The sequence below is a fragment of the Eublepharis macularius genome, chromosome 11 (assembly GCF_028583425.1).
Source record: "Eublepharis macularius isolate TG4126 chromosome 11, MPM_Emac_v1.0, whole genome shotgun sequence".
In the NCBI taxonomy this organism is placed as follows: domain Eukaryota; kingdom Metazoa; phylum Chordata; class Lepidosauria; order Squamata; family Eublepharidae; genus Eublepharis; species Eublepharis macularius.
In genome coordinates, this window is record NC_072800.1 from 36,296,277 (window position 1) to 36,319,807 (window position 23,531).

General features: G+C 43.3%; 2 protein-coding genes across 5 annotated transcripts in view; both read right to left on the reverse strand.

Moving 5' to 3' along the window:
* NOD1 (nucleotide binding oligomerization domain containing 1) overlaps positions 1-7,692 on the reverse strand; it is a 52,090-nt gene extending 44,398 nt beyond the window's left edge. The window contains exon 1 of one of the 4 annotated variants that reach the window (XR_008597842.1): positions 1,322-1,648. The gene's annotated coding sequence lies outside the window, so the exon portion shown is untranslated. Of the gene's footprint in view, positions 1-1,321; positions 1,649-7,507; positions 7,594-7,631 lie in introns of those variants that run through there. The other 3 variants (XM_054991594.1, XM_054991595.1, XM_054991593.1) reach the window with 3 other exon arrangements.
* A 1,371-nt stretch (positions 7,693-9,063) lies between these two features.
* On the reverse strand, positions 9,064-22,074 carry GGCT (gamma-glutamylcyclotransferase). The gene is made up of 5 exons (XM_054991792.1): positions 21,967-22,074; positions 18,157-18,340; positions 13,561-13,706; positions 11,447-11,582; positions 9,064-9,222 (listed from the first exon to the last, which is right to left on the reverse strand). The coding sequence occupies exons 2-5, from the start codon at positions 18,322-18,324 to the stop codon at positions 9,073-9,075; spliced, it is 600 nt and encodes a 199-aa protein (XP_054847767.1). The 5' UTR covers positions 18,325-18,340; positions 21,967-22,074; the 3' UTR covers positions 9,064-9,072.
* Positions 22,075-23,531: the final 1,457 nt, after the last annotated feature.

Consider the following 23,531-nt stretch of genomic DNA (forward strand, 5'->3'; position numbering starts at 1 on the left):
GGCAGGTAATGGAAAGAAAGAGGATGCCCAACCAGAGAAATTTGGAAGGACAAAATGTCAGAATACGCAGTGATGGCAAAATTGACAAATTACATAAATAGAAGGGCCAATTAAAGAATTTGAAGAGAAATGAGGAAAATGTTTCACTTATAATGGATAAACTTTATAAGTTGTTTCAGTCTTGTAAATTTGAACATGATTGTATATTGACATATTTTATCATTTGAAGGATAATTAGTTACATAAAGATAATTGGTAGAATAAATGGTATAATATTGAATTACTGGTAAAAAGTCAACATTGTTAAGTAAAATATAGGTAAAAGGTAATGATAAGTAGAGAGGAAATAAGGATTTTTCTTTCATTTTTTCATTTTCTAAGATAAAAAGAAGCATTCTTACCGTGAATGATTGACTTTTTTTCTTTGTCTCTTTTATTATTAATATAATGAGTAGAAATAGGTATGAATTCTTTATGGGTTGTTTAATTGGAAAAATATATACTAAACAGATTTAATTATTACTCTAATCACTATCTTAATATTGATAAAGGTTATTTTTGTATTCTGTATCTCAATAATCCTTGTAGCACACAGCTACATATCTGCTTTGCTTGTTCCCTTTCCCCCTTCCTTTCTGTATCTTTTTTTTGTTTCAATAAAATAAAAATTATATTAAAAAAACAAATGTAGCCACTGAACAACTGCTGCACCCTTAATGTGTTCTGCAATAGTAGAAATAATTAAAACAAAAGCTGGCTTAGCTGCAAACAGAATTGCTTTGGGAAACTGCCCCTGAGCCACGATGGAATCAACCCTGTGGGATCACTGCAGTTTCCTTTGCTGGTTTTAGGCCAAGTCCGGGGGCGGGGGGGGGGGGGTTGAGCCCCTCAGCCCCCCCCCACCGTAGTTTACACCTACCTTTAACTTGTGCAGTCATGTAAACACCACCTCAGTTTACATGACATCATCACGAGAGAGTCATCTCTCTAATAACAGACACTGAATAGTAGGGGGTACATGCATTGCTCAGTTCTTTCAGGACGTCGTAATATTGGGGGTGAAGAATGAGGGATGAGAACCCAGTTTAGGTGCAGACAAAAAATTTCACACAGAAACCTCCCTCATCTATGATTCACCACTAGCTGATAGCTTGAACGTCTGCTTGCTCAAGATAACATTATCTCTGCCACTCTCTTCCTGTTGGTTGGCGGGGAAAGAAAGCCTGCTGTTGGCAATAGTTTTCAGCTGGACAGACAATCAAAAGCCTGAAAAAGGGTTCTGCAAATAAGGAGGGCTTGGGCAGCCATCGTATTATCTCACCTGCATCATTCAGTTAATGTCCTTGACACACTCTTGGTCCCCTTCCATACATCACAGGCTATGCTTACTGGAATGGCAGGGGAATTTAAACAATCAACGTTGAGGGTTAAAAGTCAGGAAACTGCCATTCCGTGTCTCCTCCCTGGGAAACATTTGCCGAGATAACATCTGAAAGGCACCCAGCAAATCAGTACGCTTCAAGCATTCCCTCTGCTAAAGCAGTGTTGTTATCTGTGACGGTGCTAGGATGACTCAGTCTTGGCAAGCTGGAAAGATCCTCTACAGCAAGAGATAGACTTTGCAGCTACTGTATTCAAGGTAATTGACAAGCTTGTAGATTAAATTTGTTACAATATATGTAAGCAGAAACGTGACAAAAGCTCATTTAATTGCTACTGAAGCATAAACCATAGCGCATACATTTATTGTTCCTTGAACTATATTTTTAAATTGAGTATATTATATCTGTAATAAATACCAATGAAAGCTTCATCCTTATGCAAACTACTTTCAAACGATATTTTCCTAATAATTCCATAGCATTACAAGGTTAAAAAAAGACCCGTATTGAATGAAAAGCACCAGCCAATGAATTTTAATTATCTATAATTACTCCAAGATACTTTTAAAACAAAAATATTCTTATATTCATATAAGGCAAAAATATTAATACTTTAGATTGGAAGGATGGAAAAGCAAAAGTAGCTCATTTTAAATTAATGGCCAAAATAGTTTATATATGTGTATCTGTATCTATCTATAGTTGGAAGTAGCAGAAAGTTCAGAAAATGCACATTGCATTCTCTTATGAACCTACCCGACTGCTATAGTCATCTTCTGAGGGCATTCTTTAGATGACCCTGCCTTTTGAAATTAGTTGGGCGGCAACCTGGGAGAGAGCCATCTCAGACGTGGTACCAAAACTTTGGAACTCTCTCCCCAGAGAGACTCAACTGTCCCTTTCTGTTGCCATCTTCTGCAACATATAAAGACTTTTTTGTCTGGTCTGGCATTGCCTCAGTGATCCCTCCTTCCTGCACTACGTTTTAATTGTTGTTTTTATGTTTTGCATGCATATCTTAGCTTAGTTTTAATTGTTTTAATGATGTATTTTTGTTCGGTTTTTATCGTTTCTAAGACACGCTTTTATTAGGCAAGTTTTTAATTTGTTAGCTGCCTTGCTGGCCCTGATGAGGGCGGAAAGGCAAGGTATACATTTTGGAAATAAATAAAACACAAAGCCATGTTGTATAGTGGTTAGAGTGTCAGACTAGTATCAGGTTCAGATCCCTGCTCTGCCATGGAAGCTTGCTGGGTGACCTTGGGCCAGTCGCACACTCTCAGCCTAACTCTACTTCACAAGGTTGTTATGAGAATTAACTGGAAGAGAGGAAAACTATGTAAACCACTACGGGTCCCTGCTTCATTTCATCCTGCTTCATTTCATTCATTTTTGCCCATACAACTTGGGTAAGTATCCTACTTGCTGCTGACTCACAAGGAAACTGATGCAAACTGCTTTTAAAACATTACATAATTCTAACACTGCAACATGCCAAAGGGTGCTGCCGATTTAAGGCAGAGAGTCCCTACAGCTGTAAGAAGAGAAATACTCTTGCAATACTGAGAGATGTAACGGAATGTTCACATTAATCTAATTCTAAGGTCAAAATCTAAATTTTAAATGTTGAATGATTTTAAAATTTTGTTTCAGTCAAGGGGAGAGTAACTCCTCCTAAATAAAAAGCACAAAAGACAGAAAAGAAAATTTGTCAATTAAGGAAGTGCATTGTTCATTTTCAACATTCTGAAGGCAAGGAAGAAAATGAAAAATGATATAACAACAGAAGTCCTGACACTCCTGGCTCATTACAATTTTAAGTTATTGCACAGAACTATATTTGAGAACAAATAAATGTTGGTTACGTGTACATTTTAATGTACACCAGTAAGCAGATGTTTGAGAAACGCTGGCACAGAGTTTGAGCATGCATACATTAAAAGAGTGCACTGTGGTCAGAAAGACAAACACTGAAATCCTAAACAGACTTATACCTTTCTCAAGACATTGGCTTAGAAGAGTGCAACTCAATTTAGGGTGGCGCTGAAAGAAATGGGCCTTGGTTCCCCTTTTCTTTACAGCTGATCCACTCCTGACCCTGTCTAAACCATTTAAGGGTTTTTATTAAAAGCTGCTCACACCCTGCTTCGCTTACTGCTTCTGCTGCAATCCTCTTTCTCAGAAATGCAAGAAGAAAAAGGGAGGAAGAATCAAGAAACAGTTCAGTTCATTAGGAGACAAGGAAGATCCTTTTTGGACAGGCAGGTTAAGTAAGATATACGGCCATTCATTACAGACTCTCTTTGGACCGCTTACTTGGCATCTTTCAAGTCTGACAAACAGTTTGCAAATACATACACAGCTAAAAAAAAAAATTCCAGACACTATCGTTTCACTCTAGAAAAATAAAACACATAATCACATCAGCAATTCATAAAATTCATTTATGTATTTACTTCATTTAGATGCCACCTTTCTCCGCAATGGGGACTTAATGCAGCTCACACTGTTCTCCTCCCCTCCAGTTTATCCCACAACCCTGTGAGGTAGGTTAGGCTGAGAGTATGTGACTGGCCCAAGGTCATCCAGCAAGCTTTCATGACAGTACCATGGAAAAGCAGTACCTGAAGCAAAATACATTCCCTGAGGTATGTTTTTAAAGGCTCAATTTTTCTATTATTAGAAGGAGAGAATTCTAAGTTTTCATCTTCTCAGAAGAAGGCTTCTAATCCTCACAGCTGAGAAAATTTTTACAGCATGACTTAATGTACTTCACAGGATCATATTCTTCCTCTCAGAGCAGCTTTCATGGGCTCCCAATCACATCCATACCTACTTAGGTGAGACAGCAAGTTTAAGGTACTTCTCTGACCGTCTACTGGACCTAATGAACTCTATGCTGGCAACAGGTTCAAAGGTCAGCTGGCCAGTAAACTCTTAAATTCATCATTTTTAAAGACTCAGAACCAATGTTTGTGTCATGATTTCCAAGAAACTGCTGTGAAATTTATTATATTTTGAGACTGTAAAGTTTTAACATGCTAGCCCAAGATCCCCATTACTAGAAATGTCTAACAGTCCTCGGACTGGGGGAAGTATTTTCAACAGCAGACAGAATACACCATGTCTACAGATCCCAAGTCATGTTTATTAACTAGCTGTTGTTATGTGCTTGTATACAAGCATCTGGACAACTTCAAAAACAGAAGTCTACTTTGGAACCCATTCTCTTTGAGACACTCCGCTTTTGTAAAATGACTCAAAACGCTCTATCTTGAAAGCTCTTAAATGAAATTGCACAGTAGTAATGAACAGGAAATCATTCTCAGCAATCGGGCAGAGATGATTAAAACTGTGGATTTCTCCGTTTGCTGGGGGGTGGGCGGTGCCAGAATTCACTATTACCTGAAGAACTCCTTCCATGTTAATTTCTGGCTGTTTATCTTGGGGTTTTGGCTAAAATTGGGAGAATGCATTTTAACTTGCAAGAATTGCCTAGCATAAACGTGCCACAAATTCCTGAGACAAGGGAGTGCCTCTTCCCACTGAAACTAGCAACTTCAGGTGTGGAATGTAGTCCCAAAGATCAGGACAGGAGCTATGTACCAGTGCAGCATCTACTGTTATTAAACTTTCTCTACTTCCTACACACAGAGATTCAGTTTTTGTATCTACAATTGCCACTGTGGTAAAAATTGAGGGTTTGGGGGAAAGCACCAAAATAACAAAATCTTTATATTTAAAAATATTTTTACAGATAGAACTGACTTGGATACCGCCTCCTAAGAACTGCCCAGTCTTAATGAAAGCCATATTTTCTCCTAAACTGCCTGCTTATGTTTATGTTGTAAATACACTTTCAACATAATGGGATTAATGCAAACTCTGCACTAACCATTTAGAAAATTGGAATCAACTATTTAAACATCACGGTTAAGCAGTTATTTGGCACCAATTTCGTGACTAACTGGAGTTCCCCTTACCCCAGGATCTATCAGTGCAATCCTAAGCAGTGTTACATTCTTCTAAGCCCACTGAAGTCAATGGGCTTAAAAGAGGGGATAACTCTGCTTAGGATGGCATTGCAAAACACATTTCAGATTCAAGTTTAACGCCAACCTAAGTCCGCCTTACTGCAGTTTATAGTGCCAGGGTAGAGAGCCAGCTTGTCCATTAGGCAGACCTAGGCAGATGCCTAGGGTGGAGGGGTGATGGGCACCAAAAGAGGCTCAGACCAGGTTCTGGTTGGGGGTGGTTTAGTTGCACCAAGTGGCAGCCCCAGGTGGCACTACTGGCTCCAGCACAGCCCCATCACCCAAGCATACTGCAGAGTCAGTGATGGCGTGGGAGGCTGGGGTGTAATCACTAGGCCAGCTTTCTCCCACCCCCAGCCCCACTCCCAATGGATGGAAGGAGAAAGGGACAGCAAGTGGCTACTGCCTTCATGATGTCCAGCAGTGGCTGTAGCTCCTTGCCCACCCGGCTCTGGCTCTGCATGCTCCTGGGTCCCACCAGGGAGGCACCTGGATCACTACAGCTCCATGCATGCCCTTGTTGCAGTGGGTGTGGGGATGCAAAGTCATGGGCCACCTAGGGCTCCACAAACTCTTGGGCTGGCCCTGCCAAGGAGCTGCTTATATTTGAAAGTGTGGATCTGTCTTATGTTGATTCACACAGTTCATCTAGTTCAGTGGTGTCTGCTCTGACTGGCAATGGCTTCCCAGTGTGACGGGCAGAGAAAGGTCTTTCCCAACACCTGCTACCTGAGAACCTGACACTGAAGATGCCAGGGACTGAACCTGAGACCTTCCTACAAAACATCTGCTCTATCATTGCCCCTCCTTTCCTTCATAGGAGGAGTGAGGAGGGGTAGCACACATGCCTGAGGGTGAATCCCGATTTTCTAATTATGGTTAGCAGGAAGTCAGCATTGCATCAACACAGGAACGGATCGTTTTTACAGAAGAAGGTGTCGTGGAGTCACAATTGACTCAGGGCCACCTCATCCATTGGGCAGTCCAAGCAAGAGATGAACAGAGGTAGGATTGTCTTCCTCTCATTCTTGCAGAAGTAACATTAAATTCTGGTAATAAGTTTGTAGGCAGAACCTGATTTAATTGTAAAAGATTTGTAAGCAACCTATTTGCACATCTCCTTTATGTATAAGAAGAACTTTTTTGCATCAGACCAAGGATCCACCAAGTTGAGCATCTTGCTGCACCAGTAGCCAGCCAGATGTCCCCAAGAAGGTAATGCAGAGGTAACGGCAACAGCCATCAGAAACAGGACTAGACCTTGGGGTCAATGCCCTGAGATACACACCACCTTCATTCTTCCCCCTAACATCCAGTCTGAGTTCTGGGGAACCTGAAAGCTTGCACACCCTTTGGCATCAGGTTGGCTGGTCCTAATAAAGGTTATTATACGGACTGTTTCAGGTGGGTAGCCATGTTGGTCTGTAGCAGAAGAGCAAGAATCAGGTCCAGAAGCATCTTGAAGACCAATTAGGTTTTCAGGGTGTGAGATTCAAGAGTCAAAGTTCTCAGCAAAGTGGGCTATAAATGAATGAATAAATAGTATCTGCTGGGAAGTCGAGAAACAGGGGGGAAAGCAGGGAAGTTGTGGTTTAGCACCAAGACCAACTAGATTTCCAGAGACACGAGTCAAAGCTCCCTTCCTCGGTGGTATCTGACGAAGGGCGCTCTGGCTTGAAAGCTCATGCCTTGGGAATCTAGTCGGTCTTTAAGGCGCTACTAGACCTGAATCTGGCTGTAGGTGGAGCGCTTTCTTGGTTTGGGATTCTGCCTCGGAGCAAAGCGGCTGCAAACAACTTCTTTCTACTTTCCAGAGGGCGAGAGGCGAGTCCCGCCCACCGCCAGTCTTCATGCCAAGTCCACATACCCACCGCTGCGACCAAAGCTCGTCTTCGTCTCTGATTTGAAAAACCAGCGAAGCGAAAGGAAGATGCGAAGCAGCAGCAGCAGCAGGGCCCTCCCCCCTCCCCGGGGCTCCCTTTCCGCGGTCCGGCGGCGCCACAGGCGGCCAGCTTCCCTCCCCGGATTTCTGGGTTGCCGAGATGCGCAACTTTCGCCCTCGCCGCCACCCTTTGGAGGGGCAAATCCTACCGCGCAGCCGGCCTTCCAGCAGGCCAGCCCGGGACGGCTCCAGCAGCCGCGCCCCTCCGGCGTCCGGCAGGCTCCGCTTCTCCCGCTGCCCGGAACCCCCGCGGGCGCGCACAGCCCAACTTACCCGCAGCGCAGCTGGCCGGCCAGGCGGGCGGGAAAGCGAAAGAGGGCGAGCTCCTCCTCGCCCTGCTTGAGGCCCCCGCCCCCGAGAGCGGGAAGGGGAGAGGCCTGCCCTTCTCGCCGGGCGGCGGGCTTAGCCGCGCAGTGCCCCCTGCAGGAGCCGCGCTCGAGTGGGCCGGGAGGACGGGCGGGGGAGCGGGGAGAAGATGCAGCCGGCGGCGGGGCGGCAAACGCGAACGTGCAGAAGAGCCCCGCAGCCCAGCCTGTGGCTGCTTACATTGCGACGTGGGAAAAGACAGCGACACGTGTTGATTGGTTAACGGCTGGGAGACTCCTGCCTTTCGCCCTGGAGCAGAGCGGCGCTGCTTTGCAAGCAGGTCCTGGAAAGTTCAGAAATGGGCCCCTCCGATGCAAGACGGGCGCTCTAACACGCTGCCATCGCCTCTTCCCGCGGTGAACTCCCTAACACTGGCGCAATCGTGTGCGTTAGCACAGGGAGGGAAGGCGGCGTGGAATAGCGCCCGATCTCCTCAGATCCAGGAGAGACCGTACTTGGACGCGCAACCACTGAGGCGATGGCAAACCACCCCTGCGCCTCACTTGCCTTGACAGCACTTTGCGGGGGCTGGGGTGGCCATAAGTCGATCGCAACCAGATGGCGCGCGCACACACAGAGGCGTACACATATTTGCATAGATCAGCAGCTTCGATAAAGGAAATGGGGTGGGGGAAATCAAGACTCTGTCGGGGTTTATGAAGCAGTAGGAATTTTACAGAAACAACTCCTCTTGCACAATAAAACAGGAGTCCAATGGCATCGTGAAGATTAACCCAATGTATTCTAGCAGACGCTTTTATGCTGCTGGACCCTTCTAGAATTATTTCTCCCAGTAGAATTTAACAGGATTCTAACACGTCTATTGTAAAATGATGGATTTACATAACTTTTTTAAAAAATCGCAACAATGATGGAGGCAGATGCCATGATAAAGCAATTGGAAACCAGATGTCCAGCAAAGGAGGATTCATATGAAAAGCCAGCATGGCACAATGCCTAGAGGGTTAAGCTAGGATCTGGGAGACCCAGGTGCAAATCTCCACTCTGCTGTGGAAACTCACCGGGTGACCTCGGGCATGTCACCTTCAGCTTTACCTCAGAGAGTTGTGAGGATAAAATGGAGGAGAAAAAATACATGCTGCTTTGAGTTCAGAAAGGGGAGAAAAGCATGGCATAAACAGTGAAACAAATAAGTGCCAAACTATATGGGCAGTGTCATTTCCACATGTTATTTTGCCTGACAGATAGTATGAATACAGAAGGTACTAAACAAGACCCCATTTAAAGTGCATTTTGACAATTATAAAAATTGGCATACAAATGATGCTCAAATACAAAGTCAATTAAGGCAGATAAACAAAAACTGAGTTGTTCTAAAAGAGTTATTTTATTGTGTTGACTTCTCAAAAGCATTGACAGCAGCTTCAATTTCATCAAACACTGGCACATTTCCCATATAGTTGTTTGTCTCTATAGTTTCTAATTTCTTCTGATAGTCGGTTGGCAAACCATTCTGCTTTGCCCCCATACAGATGACCTGTACAGATACACAGACAAAGGCACATGTGGAGTTAGAATCTAATGGTAATATTTTAACACCACTGATTATACAAAGAAACGGAAAATGGATTAAGAGAACAGATTATATGTGGCCCACTCACACATGCATATACACCATCAGGTTTCTCTGAAGCTGATGACTGGCAATTAAATGTGTAAACTGAATCCACTGAGAAATACATATGAAGTATGAAAATTCTCTCTGATCTCAGACCAGTGATAACCAGTTCACACATGCATGCTTGCATAGACCAGCTTTCATCCATCAAGCATGCACATATGCTTATTGCCATGTAACCTACCCACTCAGCTCAGCAGCTTTTCTCCAGGGTGATGTAGTGGTTAAAACAGGATCTTGGAGACTTGGGTTCAGAGCCCCATTTTGCCATGGGACTTTACTGGTGACCTTGGGCTATTCACATACTCTCAGCCTAACCTACCTTCGATGGATTGCTGTTGTGAGAATAAAAGGGAGGCAAGGAGAATGATGTTGTAAGGGGCTTTGGGTTTCCCATGGGAGGAAAACAGCAGAGGATAAATATCAGCTCCATCCTTTGCTGAGAAGAGTGGCAGGATACAGGCCATTGCTCAGGTACTAGCCTTTATTTGCTGTGAAGAACATTATAGCCCATGCTAGAGGCAGCATGGAGTCATCTAAATCTTCCCCAAGGGCCCTCTAGGTATGCCCCATTTCTTGGACAAACATTGAAACTATAACAGTAGATTGTTTTGCAACTTACCAAGCACCACTTATCATTAAGGTATCATAGACTACTCTTTTTAAAAAGTTGCTTCAGTTTCTTCCATTTTCAATATTTGCTAGAGCCATGAGAGGCAACCCAAGTAATCAGAGGTTTACAAGTACAGTTGTCAAAACCTGGAGTTTTAGTAAGAGAGTAGCCAAAAAAAAAAAAAAGTAGTAGTTCGAATTGCTGCTTGGCTTACTAAAGGAAGAAGCTGCCACCACCCTTAGCAAGACACTGAAAAAAATGGAATATTCAGACGCTGACTATAGCACAAAATGAACAGCCTCAAATGATTTTAAAATAAGGGTTTTTTAAAATATACAGAGCATACTGAGACTGAAGATAGGGAAATAAATATATTTGCAAGCAAGATGATGCTTCTCAAATTTGTACTGCACAACGGAGAAAAGGGAACAGAATCTTAACAGTGCCATCCTAAAGAGAGTTACACCCTTCTAAGCCTACAATGGGTACTTTTTAACCTTGACTAGCAGGCAAGATTAAAAATTCTAAAGTCACAATTTGGAGAATTTAAATGAAAGACTCAAAAAAGTAATGGCAACTGTTTTTATTCTAACAACTTGTCTTCGGCTCCAACATCATCACACTATCATTGTGAACAATATATTGTGGGTTGTGCATGCCATTAAGCGTCTACCAAACTGTTCGAGACTTGCCACAACATTACCAAAGTCTGGGAACAGATCATGCAGGTTCAGCCTGTTCTAAGCATCCAACGTGCATACGGAGAAAATGAAGACGACTGGTGAGTTTCTCCAGGAGGACTGGCACACCGCCTCCACTCTCTTTTCTTGCCTCTGTGTGGCTTCCCTCCCAAGGGAACAGGAGTGGGGAGGTGTTGCAACTTCACCTTCATGCCAGATTTGATCCTGCTCAAGTTTGGCAAGGGGGAAAGAGTCTGTGCACCACTGACGATGACACAGCCCTAAGCAGGATGGAGCTACAGCTGGGGGAAAAAATATTTCACAGCTCTCCATTTCTAAGGTCCCCAAGGACCGTAATGTTGGTTTTATGAGTTTGATGGAACACATTCATCTTATTTAGCAAAAACAGAATTACAGCAGGGAAAAGCACAGAATACGTACACGATTTCTACGTACATGTTCAGGCAAGATCTTTGTGTGAAATCAGAACAATACCTACAGTATATGCTCTTGCTAATTATGTTTTAAAATGTCTCTGTTTTAGCTTGCATAGCAATATTGTAGCAATGACTAAGGTTTATGTTCATAGGAGACGGGGTTCATTGTAAGACAACAGGCCAAATTTTGCCTTCGCTCGGTTTCCTGAAACTAATACTAAAGTGCAACTTTATTCTGGATCAGGAACAGTGATCTTACCAGCTCATGCAATCCTAAACAGTCCATTCACTTCAGTGGACAAGGGTATAGCTCTGCTTAGAACTGCACTGTTAGAATAGCAATGGATATTTACTTTTTTATAGTGTGGAGAAGGAAGATCACAGACATAGTCATTCATCTGATAACTTCGACATCTTAGTATTTTCCCTCCTTGAGTGTTAACATTAACTTCTATTGGGACATAAAGACCTCCTTCAACTCCTTCCTGTCTGAAATAGAAGACATCACATCAGATCATGACCATGAAAACAAACACAGTATTTTATCTATTTAAAGGGTTTCTTAGTGAGCATCACGCAGTATCAGTCAACAAAAAATTAAAAGTATCTTTCTCAACAATTTTTAAAACTCAGAATGCCAGCAACACCCCTTTTATGCAACCAGGCAGTGTTGAAACAGTAGCTTTATGTATTGCCAGTAGAAATATTTAGTGCTAACCTGGAAGTGAAAGTAATAGTACCACAGAAAAGAGGTACAAAGTTATGCAATGTTTTATACAGAGAATAGTTCATTAGAAGTTAGAACTATACCATCTATGATGACCTTGGTAGTTCTCTAATCTCCTGTTTGGATACCGAAAGGATCAATACAGTTTTCACATGCTGCAAGTCTCATGAACATCACATGGTTAAAAAGGAAAAAAAACCCGCAAAACTGATTTCAACAATAGAAGATGACATTCCAAGAAATGAATCACAAGACGCCACCCTTGCCAGAAGGAACCACTATCTCCTATAGGCCTTTCACTTCCTTTCATGTTGTTTCTGGCCTATCTGTGAGAATATGCAGAAGCACATGTTCAAAACCTGTGATGCATTGATAGCCACCCTAGATCAGTAATCCCCAATATGGTGCATGTTGATGGGTTTCCTGGGGTGCATTTGCTTCTTCCCCAAAGCATATCACCAGTCTTGGCTTTCTTCCACTACACTGGTGCAGGAGGCATTTCAGAAGAAACCAGGAGGGATCGCTTTTGTGTCTGCAGGCAGCACCCATTAGGAAACAGCTGTCTCCACTACAGGAGGATGCTTGGCTAGCAACTTCCCAATATTTTCTGATTGGCCCGTGCACTCCCTGGCAGCCATGATGTGGTGGCACCCACTCCCTGTTCTCAAGAATCCAAAATGGCCTGCAGACTCAACAAGACTGATGACCCCTATACTAGATTATTTATCAGAACACCTATTGAGTACTAAGATCAGGTCTCCAGAGACAACCACAAAGTTTGATTTAAAATACTTCTTAGTCCTAATACTTAAAGGCCCTTCTCAGGGATGCAGTGGGGGAAAGATTCTTGTTCTGACACAGAACAAGTAGTACTGGCACAAGAAAACTGTGCCATCATGCCAAACAGGGACGGTAGCTCAGAACATCTGCAACAGAAAGTTTTATTTTTATTGATTTGATTTGATTTATACCCCACCCTCCCCATAGATGGGCTCAGGGCAGCTAACAACATTCAAAAAATACATTAAAAGTTACAAAAACATAAAATCATTAATAATTTTTAAAAAGTCATTAAAATAGTCCAGGAGCAGACTATTTAAACAAATTCCCTTAAAGTTCTTCCTGTTGCCCTGCCAACTGCTGTGAATTAAAACTAGCATGTGGAAGCATAAGGAAGTCTTTTTTTATGAAACAAAATTCCTTATATTGCCCGTTGTCTATGGCTCTGTACCCCACACCTCCTGCAGCTGGAATCGAAGATGAAATCCCATTCTGATTAAATCACGCTCTGCAACGGCACGCAGCAAGATTTTTTAAAGAACATAATTTCTGTCTTGTAACTTTGATATTATAGAGTTAGCACTTCAGACTGATGCTATACTTTTCCTACAGTAAAATAATTTTAATGTACTTGTCTAGTCTGACAGCAGTTTTGGCAAAGAATTGACATCTTATGTCAAAACACCCTGAACGAGACCTTTAACAACACATAGTTCATTTCATAAACTGTCAGGAGCCTGTGTGGAGTAGTTAGTGCATCAGATCCAGGTTTGAGTCTCCCCTCTACCATGGGAAGCTTGGCGGGTGATCTTGGGCCAGTCACACACACTCGGCCTAACCTACCTCACAGGGTTGTTGTAAGGATAAAATGGAGAACAGGGAACAATGAAAGCCACTTTGGGTCCCCACTGGGTAGAAAGAGAGAATATAAATTAATATGTGCAATCATAAGCCACTTACTTATCCAGCGAACCTAAATCATTACTGTTCATCCGCCACACTATACCCCAGACTTCATCACCAGGGCTCTGCAGAATAGTAGCTGTACTTCCATGCCAGGTCAGACTTGGTCTTCCTTGAGGAGAGCCAAAAGCAAGCTTGTAATCCTGTGAATTAAATCACAGAAATTATCAATCTCCTCTTATGTATTTACTTGCTTTCTTTTGATCCTGTCCTACTAAGTAGGCTTACAATATTACAAGCAGTACAAGAGATAAGAACATCATGAAACAGCATTGCACAGGTGCATTTCTGGTCTTCCTGTAACAAACAATCTAATCTGTATTCGGTTAATAACAACAACAAAAACGACAACAACAGTGTGCCCATATACCACCCTTCTAGACAGATTAGTGTCACATTCAGAGCGGTGAACAAAGTCAGTGTTATTATTATCCCCACAATACAGCTGGGGAGCTGGGGCTGAGAGGAGTGGCTTATACAAGGCCATCTCCTAAACTCATGGCAGTCATGGGATTTGAACAAATAAGTATTGATTTGCAGCCCCGCCACTTAACCACTATGCTACAGCCCCTCTATTAAGGGTCTGTACCACTCAACTTGTTCTCATTAGTTAAACAGTAACAGAGGTCCAGTCAGATCTCTATAAAATAAAACTTGCTGAGATTTACCTTCCATAGTACAAAAAGATACGATGAGTCTTAAGCATTTGATCATTACCAGCAAAACCAACAGAAAACTTTCTGTGAGTTGACAACTTTCACTGAAATAAGACATAACTCTTTTTATTAGGCAAGAACTCAAAAGGTAAATTGATCCAATAACTACTAACAAAATTGTGCAATAAAAATACAATCTCCTAACATTTCCCAAACCTAACTGAAAAGATGAAGTTCAAAGTGATTAACATCAGTTGACTGTCTCAGAATACTATGAAAAGTTTTTGAAGATCTGCACACACCCAGAAATCTCTCACCTAGATTCCCTGACTGAGTCACTGCAGAAGCCTGATTACCTTTTTACATGACTCTTTCTATAGAGAAGGCGACTATTAAAAACCGAGATAAATCTTTCTAAGAACACAGATGATCAGCCTGAGCATAGCCAGTTTGATGTAGTGGTTAAGAGCGTGGGACTCTAATCTGGAGAACCGGGTTTGATTCCCCACTCCTCCGCTTGAAGCCAGCTGGGTGACCTTGGGTCAGTCACAACTCAGAGCTCTCTCAGCCCAACCCTCACAGGGTGATTGTCATGGGGATAATAATAACTTACTTTGTAAACCATTCTGAGTGGGTGTTAAGTTGTCCTGAAGGGCGGTACAGAAATCGAATGTTATTATATTATTTAAAATCCAACATACATGACACTCGCATCATGCAATTACTTAAAACAAAGCTTACAAACGATCGTCTGAATAGCAGAGGACAGAAAAATTACTTCCCCGGTCATGTTCATTTTCTTCTATTTCAATAACTGACTTCAAATAAAAGTAATGACTTAAAGGCAAGACAAAGAAGAATAATACAGTTTGGCTTCATCCACATGGCAGTGGCTCTCCGTGTTCCTTCCGTTGCTGCTGCAAACGCAGAGGCATGCACAGTGGCAATGGCAGGGCCGGATCGATGGGGGGGCAGGGGGGTAGTCTGCCCCCGGCGCCACCAAAGATGGGGTGCTGGGCGCAGCTGCCAGCCGCCGGGAACATGCTGGTGGCAGCGCAAGCAGCTGAGCGGAGGGGGGGAGGCCACCCGCACCATTTGCCTGCCTCACAGGACAGGGAGTGCGCGGCAAGCCGGCCACCCCCTCAGCGGGACAGGCGAATGGCACGGGCGGCCTCCCAGCGGCCCGTTCTGCCACCGCCAGCTCCACAGCGCACCATGCGCCAGGGCAGCCAGCTTGCCACGCTGATGGCACACTCCGCCCCTACATGATGACATCACAGAAATGACATCATCATGCAGTGCCGGGAACACACACACTGCATGTGCGGGTGGGGGGGGAGACTTCGATTGACCTGGGCACCGGCAACCCTAGATACGGCCCTGGGCAATGGAGCACCCACATGGCAATTCTTCCCACTCTTTCCTTGTCCCTGCCCTCTATGGCCACCTCATGTGCCACCAGAGCATTTTTTCAACCTTTTAAAAATGTTAGTAATTGCGGGGGGGGGGGGGGGGGGAAATCCCAATATATGGAAAAATAAAGAGCAGAGTTAAATATGAGCCTCCACTTCCTCCTCCTCTTTACTCTGCTCCAATTGATGCCTGTATTTTTCAAAAAAGTCTCTGGCTTTATGTACTGAGTTGTCTAAATATTTGCCCTTGAAATGTAAAAATCACACCTTCTGGGGTATCCCATCTAAAAGCAGTATTTTTCTGTTTTAGCTTTTCCACCAGAAAGTTATAATCCTTGCGTTTACGCAGAAATCAGATGGGAATTTCTTTCAAAACTATAATCTGGGCACCACCAATTATTAATTTTGTGGTGTAGTGCTATTGTAGAATTTGCTCCTTCACTCTTCTTCTTACAAAGTAGACCAGCACATCCCTTGGGAGTTTTCTCATTTTAGCAAATTTAGAATTAGTTCTATATATGCGATCCATTTCCATTTGCATTGCATCCTGATCCCAGTCCAAAAACTCCGCCAAAGCCACAGTCATCTTGTCCAGAATGCCCTCACCATCTTCTTCTGGAATGGATCTAAACCTCAGGGAAAATTCTTTTCCTTGCATTTCTAACAATGCCAAGCTGTCTAATTGTTTTTCAATCAGACTATCATGAAAATCTACTTTGTTTTGGAATGTCTCCACTTTCTCCTTAATTTGATTCACTTCTACAGAGACTTGTTTCATAGATTGGTCCAATTTTTGAACTTCCTCTGTCATTTGATCTCTCAAAGCAACAATCCCTTTGTCTACTTGTTTCTCAAGGGAGTCCATTTTGGCCCCCAAATTCTTCCCCAACTCATCGATCTTATCAGTCATTTGTTGAAAATATTTCTGAAATTGTTCCATTTCTGGAAGATCTAGAGGTTCTCGGCGAGTTTTTTTTGTAGTCGTCATAACTTTGTAAATATTTCTGTAGTTGCCAGAAGGTGCCACAGAGTGACAGTAGACGTCTAAAATTCTCTTAGTAGTGTCTCTCCTTCACTATAGCAACCGGTATCTCTTCCAAGTCCCACTGCCATAGCAACAGAAAGAAACCGATAACAGAGTCCAGGTGCTCTTATCTTGGATAGCCAAAACAAACCATTGTTTTCCCAGTTTCACTTTCCCTTTTCACTTTTAATCGCAAAAGTACTTTCCCCCTAAAAATGTCCAAATCTACATTAATAAATCTCGAACAAACATTCAGTCCTTAGACTCTTCACTTCCCAGGTCTGTAAATCTTCCAAAAAGCTGGAATAAGAAAGATTTATTCAAATGTCCTTTATATCTCCTTTAAAATAGGCTCTCTCCCCAAAGGATGTTATCTCATTGTCTTGGAGAAAATCTCTCTTCGTTAACTTAAATTAGTCTCTTCTAACATCAAGAAATGAGGAGTGGAAGGCTTGGTGTCGATTATCAGCTCCAACACTGCTATGAGTGAAGATAACTTTCCCAGATTCCAAATGCTGCGGCAGGAACCAATGCCCAAACCTCCGTCTCAGCAAAAAAGCCTCCCCCCCGCCCCCCGGGCAAGCAGACTGAGGAATGCAGATGGGATAAACTCACGATCTGTCTTTTGATCCAAACAGATAGTCGAGTGGAAAAAACTTCCACATGGCAAATTAGCAGTGTTGTCCCTCAGCTCACTAGCTGGGTGTCTGCCTTCCTTGCCCTCCTCACTGGAACTCAAATCAGGTTTGAGAAATACAGGAGCAAAGGCAGGGATAGTGGATGATTAGGGGACAGCTTTGTGTGGGTGCTAAAAAAAACAGTTTTATTTTTTAGTGTAGTGGTTAAGAGCGCGGGACTTTAATCTGGAGAAACGGGTTTGATTCCCCACTCCTCCACTTGTAGCCAGCTGGGTGACCTTGGGTCAGTCACAGCTTCCCAGAGCTATCTCAGCCCCACCCACCTCACAGGGTATTTTGTTGTGGGGATAATAATAGCATACTTTGTAAACTGCTCTGAATGGCTGTTAAGTCATCCTGAAGGACAGTATTTAATTGAATGTTATTATGATTACAAAAAGAAAAACCTCACTCCAGTCTGATTATCAGACTGGAGCAAAACCTTTGTGTGGAAGCAATCTTCAGTTTACCAGAGATGGGCTTCATTCTAAGATCAAAAAACTTTGCCTCTGGTAGGCTTTCAGGGTCAAAACAAGCTAGTCAGTTGAGTTGTTACCTTCTTGATGCTTCCAAATCCCAAAAGAGGAAGACAATATATTACTATTTTCAATATACAAATACATGCAGAATGATCCATAGGATCAAAGGTAGCTTATTTACCAACCACATTTTGATTCTGGCGTTTCTGAGAAGCCCAGAAGCAATTTGTTTATCAGACAAAGCTTTGTTCGTGATCATGCATCACCCACATAAGGCAGTCTTATTTTAAGTAGACAACAAGCATCTTTGGCATACAAAAAAAGGAAAACAAAGGCGGTACCAACCTGTAAATTTGCTATGGCATGAAAAGATGCGGATGGGTTTCTTAATGTTATTCTCTCCAGCAACAAGTTACTGCCATAGGCAAAATACAGAAAATGCTCTTCTTCACAGTTATGGTCTCCCAAATTGCCACCTGATCCAGCACAAGAACAGTTTTTTAAGGTTTCCATCTACCAGAAAGTAATGCTGTGGAAAGGAAAAAGCAGGTCCATGTTTGTTATGACAGAATTTAGCTCATGAAAATACCACTGAGCTGTTTTTCCAGAGCACCTCAGCATTTACCTTTGTTCAAGCCCTTAACAAACAAAATATAACCCCCCCCCCCCCAACGTGCTGTTCCGCTGATGCTTTGCAAGTTGCTTGTCCCTAGATGGATTCTTGCCTCCACATATTTCCCCCTGGGAAGAAAACGACCTAACAATGACCCTCAAAACTATGCACGTACAATAAACTCTCTCTTAGAACAGCAACGACAATGTAAGGAAGAGCTTTGCAGAATCCAAAGCAAAGTGTGGCCCTGCAGAGACAAGGTAGAAACTTGGAAAGCTGCAGTGAAAAGCAGCTCTACATATGAGAGAGGGGGAGAAGTGTTCCTTTCTAAGGTGAAGTGCACCCCTGCAAAGAGACTAACAGGGGCACTGGGATAATCTCTACAGTGTGTATTTCTTGTTGTTGGTATGGCGGGCTGGGTATTCAGAAGAGAAAATACTTTCCTATGGACACTTCCAGCCTATGTAGATAGGCTGAAAGAACTGCTTCCTACTCAGATGATCCAATTTGACCAAGGTGGCAAGGACAGACGGCCGTAGACATTTTTCATTCCTCTCCCTCCCCATTCGAGTATTTTTTTAGTATGAATTCATTCCCCTTTGTCTTTGGCAAGATGATAACTCTTTTTTTTTTTTTTTATAAATTTTTTTATTTTTCATAACTACAAAACACTACAGACTATCACAAGGAAAGGGGAGAGGGAAGGGACAAAGGGGAGTGGAAAAAGAAAAGGGGGGGGAATGAACTACAAACACTAAACACTACACTTCAATATTTCCCTTCATACTGTCATAATACAAAAATAGCTCCATAGAATAATGATGGAGTGGTTAATCATACAGAGAATAAACATTTCAAAATCTGATTAAACTTTCCTCCCCCTTCTAGGTCCCGGACGCAATTCTCTCTGTGCAACTGCTGTTGCGATGCTCTCCTCCTCCTCCCCCCCCTCCGGCTCCTCCTTTTCTTCTTTCTTGGTGCAGCAGAGTTCTGGGTTTTTATTCTCAAAATCCTTTAGTTGATCTTCTGATAATATCTTATAGGCCTGATCTTTATATCTGAACCATATTCCTTCCGGGAATAACCATTTGTACTTTATTCCATGGTCCCTCAGAAGAGCTGCAAACTTTTTATATTTAAAACGCCGTTTCCGGACTAGAAATGGAACGTCCTTCAAAATCTTGACTTTCAAACCCATAAAGTCCAAATCCGCATTATATGAGTTATATAGGATGGTGTCCCGAATCTTTTTAGATGAAAAGTCAATAATGATCTCACGAGGCAACTGTCGCTTTGTTGCATATTTTGAAGAAGCCCGACGGACCTCCAAAATGGCGCTTTTAACCTCTTCTTTAGTCGTCCTCGCGGGTGTCGCCAGTAGTTCCGAGACCAAATCCCACAGATCCTCATTTTCCTCCTCTTTCACGTTTTGGAGACGCAAAATTGTCTGCGTTCGTTCCACCTGTAGCCCGATCAGCTGGTTCTCCACCAACTTCAGCTCCTTTTTTGTAGCCTTCACAAGTGACGCACTTTCCAGAGCAGACTTTTCTGCCCCCCCCCCGCTGCTGCCTTAATGGTTTTCACCTCGCTTTCAATTAAGCCCACCCTTTGATCAGTTTCGTTCAGCTTGTCAACAAAGGGTTTTATGGCTTCCACCACCGCCCTGCGCACCAACTCTTCGAGCGACTCCCCCTTCAAGGTAGCCGAGATTGACTTACCGAGAGCGGGACTTTGCTTCTTTGCTGCCATTTGGGGGGGGGGGGCACCAACAAAATTCTGGAACTCAACGAAGGGGAAGAGCGAGTCTTCTTCAGATCAACCTCTCCTTCACAAACGCTTGTAGAACAGAAGGGATTCGCTTGTTTACAGGCTTCCGCCTGTTTCTTTTACTTGCCGTTTCTCGTTGCCCGGCGGCACTCGAGGCGCCGCGCACATCTGCCGGCCTCCATAGGGACAAACGGGCAATTCCCCCCCCGCATTGATTTCGGGGAGTTCTTCCCGCCGCGTCCCGGACCCTGGCTCCCTCCCTGGGAGTCCTGGGGGCTAATCCTTGCGGATCAGCCGCCCGGTCAGGGTGCCCGGTCGTTTCCTCCCGGACCAGCCGAGAGGAGCGTCCGGCATGGCTGAGAAAACGAAACCGAATCGGCAAGATGATAACTCTTAAGTGCATGACTCCACGTCTTATTTTTAAATTAATTTCAGATAGGGTTAATTATCATGAAATCTGGGAGAACCAGGTTTGAATCCCTATTCTACCATGGAAGTTTGCTGGGTGACTTTGGGCCAGTGAGGAACACTCAGTCTAACCTACTCCACGGGGTTGCTATGAAGATAAAATGAAAATGAGATGTAAGCTGCTTTAGATCCTCACTGGATAGACAGGTAGTGTATAAATGAAGTAAGTAAATATATATTAAACCAAAGACTCTTTGGAACTATGCTTTTGTGAACTGGCAAGGAATACCCAACAAAGCAACCAAAAATTCCATTTCCCTGGGTCTTTTTTAAAAAGGTGGCACATCATTATTTCACCAATTTCAAACATCTTATTTAAACAAGCCCTGAGTGCATTTAGCACCTTTTATTATCATCCACAGAGCACTAAATGGTGTTAAAGGAGAGAGGACAGCTTGCCCAATGCACCTTATCAGAATGATCACAAAATTTTTAAGGAGCCTCCCCTGTCGCCCCAGTTCCACTGAATACACTTTATATTTCAGAAACATACAAATTCTATCACATGCCCTCAAGAGCTGCCCTTCTGAGTCCAAATACGTTTTTTGAGACAGCGTCTCCCAATTCCTGCAAGACTGTCTGTCTTCTTCCCATAAGCCTTCACTTAGATCACCACTATATAGTAGCAGAGGGGTTAAGTGGCTAGGCTCAAAGCCAGCACTCTGCTGGTGGCCTTGAGTAAGCCGCTCCTCTCAGCCTCAGCTCCCAACTGTATCATGGGGATAATAATATTGACTTTGTTAACCACTCTGAGTGTGGCACTAATGTTTCCAGAACAGCAGTCTATAAGCACACTTATTATTATTATTATTATTATTATTATTATTATTATTATTATTATTATTATTATATTGGACACAGATAATCTTCTGATGCTGATTTTCTCAGTAGTGACCCCTAAATTACAGACCTAATTGCTTTAGGGAGGCCTGCCACAGAGAAGCTGCTTAAATGTTCCTATTTGTTTTATGGGCTGTAATAGCCTCCAACATGCCTGCTTATTATCTCTTTTAGCTAGCTGGGATGAAGTTTTAATTACATTCTAGTTTTTGCTCTGCAATTTTTTTAAAAAAAAATAACCATTCATTCATTAAATAAGTTCATTTAGAATTATTATATTGAAGGCAGGAAATACATTTTCTACACACATAAATCCTCCTCTGCATCTTCTATTCAGACCCCTTCCCGCTTGTCTTTTTTTATTCGGAAGGCTGTTCAAGATTTCCCAAATCTAGCCCCCTCCCCAAGAGACTAGGTTACCCTCCCCAAGAAAGCAGCTTCCCTTGCAATGGACGGCCTGCCCTCACCCCGTTCTTCGGGGTCTTGATAATCCGGGGCCAAGGCCAGGCAGGCAGCGACGCCGCTTTCTCCCGTCTGAGCCGCAACCTGCAGCACCAGCAGCAAAGACGCCTCTTCCTTCCTCGCTGAGAGAACCGCAGCTGACCTCGCGCGAAGAGCGAGCGGCTACCCGGCGATGGCAATGCTCATTGGTTGAGAACGTTCCAGCGGCTGTCGCCGACGCTTCTGATTGGTCGAAGGCCCTGTAGAGTCCTTCCCCTTTCTCTTTGCGGTGATGGGTCAGTTTGAGGCGCTTGGAAGTTTTTTCTGCTTGCCGCCCGCCAGCTGCGGGTTAAAGTGCGACTGTTTGGGGGCGCTGGTCAAAGGCGGACCGCTGAATAATATTTAACACAAAGCTTGTAGTCAGCCCCGCAAAATCAATGCAGTTACTTCATTAGCTTGTTGTAAGCCTCACAACCGCCCTATAAGGCAGGTCTGTTTTATTATCACATTACTGCAAAGGGCCTTCCGTTGGGTTCATAGCAAGGAGGGGAAGATTCGAACTCGAGCTTCCCGACTTCTAAAAGAGGCTGTTAGCCACGATGCTGCAATATAGAGTAAACCGCTGAGCATGTACAAAATGTGTTTTCTCCACCATCGAGGAGGCATAGCATGCTTCCACAGATATCAGCTCGGTTGCCAACTCTGGATCAGGAAATTCCTGAAGGTTTGCGAAGTGGAGCCTGGGGTTTGGGAAGCAAAGAGACCTTAGCAAGATATGATGCCATAGAGTGCACCCTCCAAAGCAGCCATTTTCTCCAGGGGAACTGATTCCTGCAGTCTAGAGTTTAGTTGTAATTTCAGGAGATCACTGGGCCCCACCGAGAGATTGGCAACCCTACTTAGGGTTCAAGATGTAGGTCGAAGCCAACTCATTTACTTCTATTTAAGACTTAAATCACAGAATCAGAAGCCAATGTTTATACATACATCTATTGTCGAAGGCTTTCACGGCCGGAGAACGATGGTTGTTGTGGGTTTTCCGGGCTGTATTGCCGTGGTCTTGCCAAGACCACGGCAATACAGCCCGGAAAACCCACAACAACCATTTATACATACAGTATATTACATACAATAAAAGACCACCCTATTTGCAAAACTGGGATAATCATACTCACGAGGCGGTTGTAAAGATTATAGCAAGGTAGTTTTTAAGTGAAGGGCTCTGGATGCTTGAAATGGAAGTGCTGAATTAACAGTGAAAGAGTTACTCCAGTCTAAGACAATGGGCTTAGACTGGAGTAACCCTTCTTAGGATTTTACTGTCAGTGAATAATACTTAACATTTCTTTAATACTGTCAAGTGGCCGGAGCACTTCATAACCGGAAGGAAACAAATATTATGCAGAGTCAACATAGTCATTAGCAAAGAATCCAGTACCACCTTTAAGATTAACCAACTTTATTGTAGCATAAGCTTTTGAGAGCCACAGCTCTCTTCATCAGATGCATCTGATGAGAGCTGTGGGTCTCAAAAGCTTATGCTACAATAAAGTTGGTTAATCTTAAAGGTGGTACTAGACGTTTTGCTATT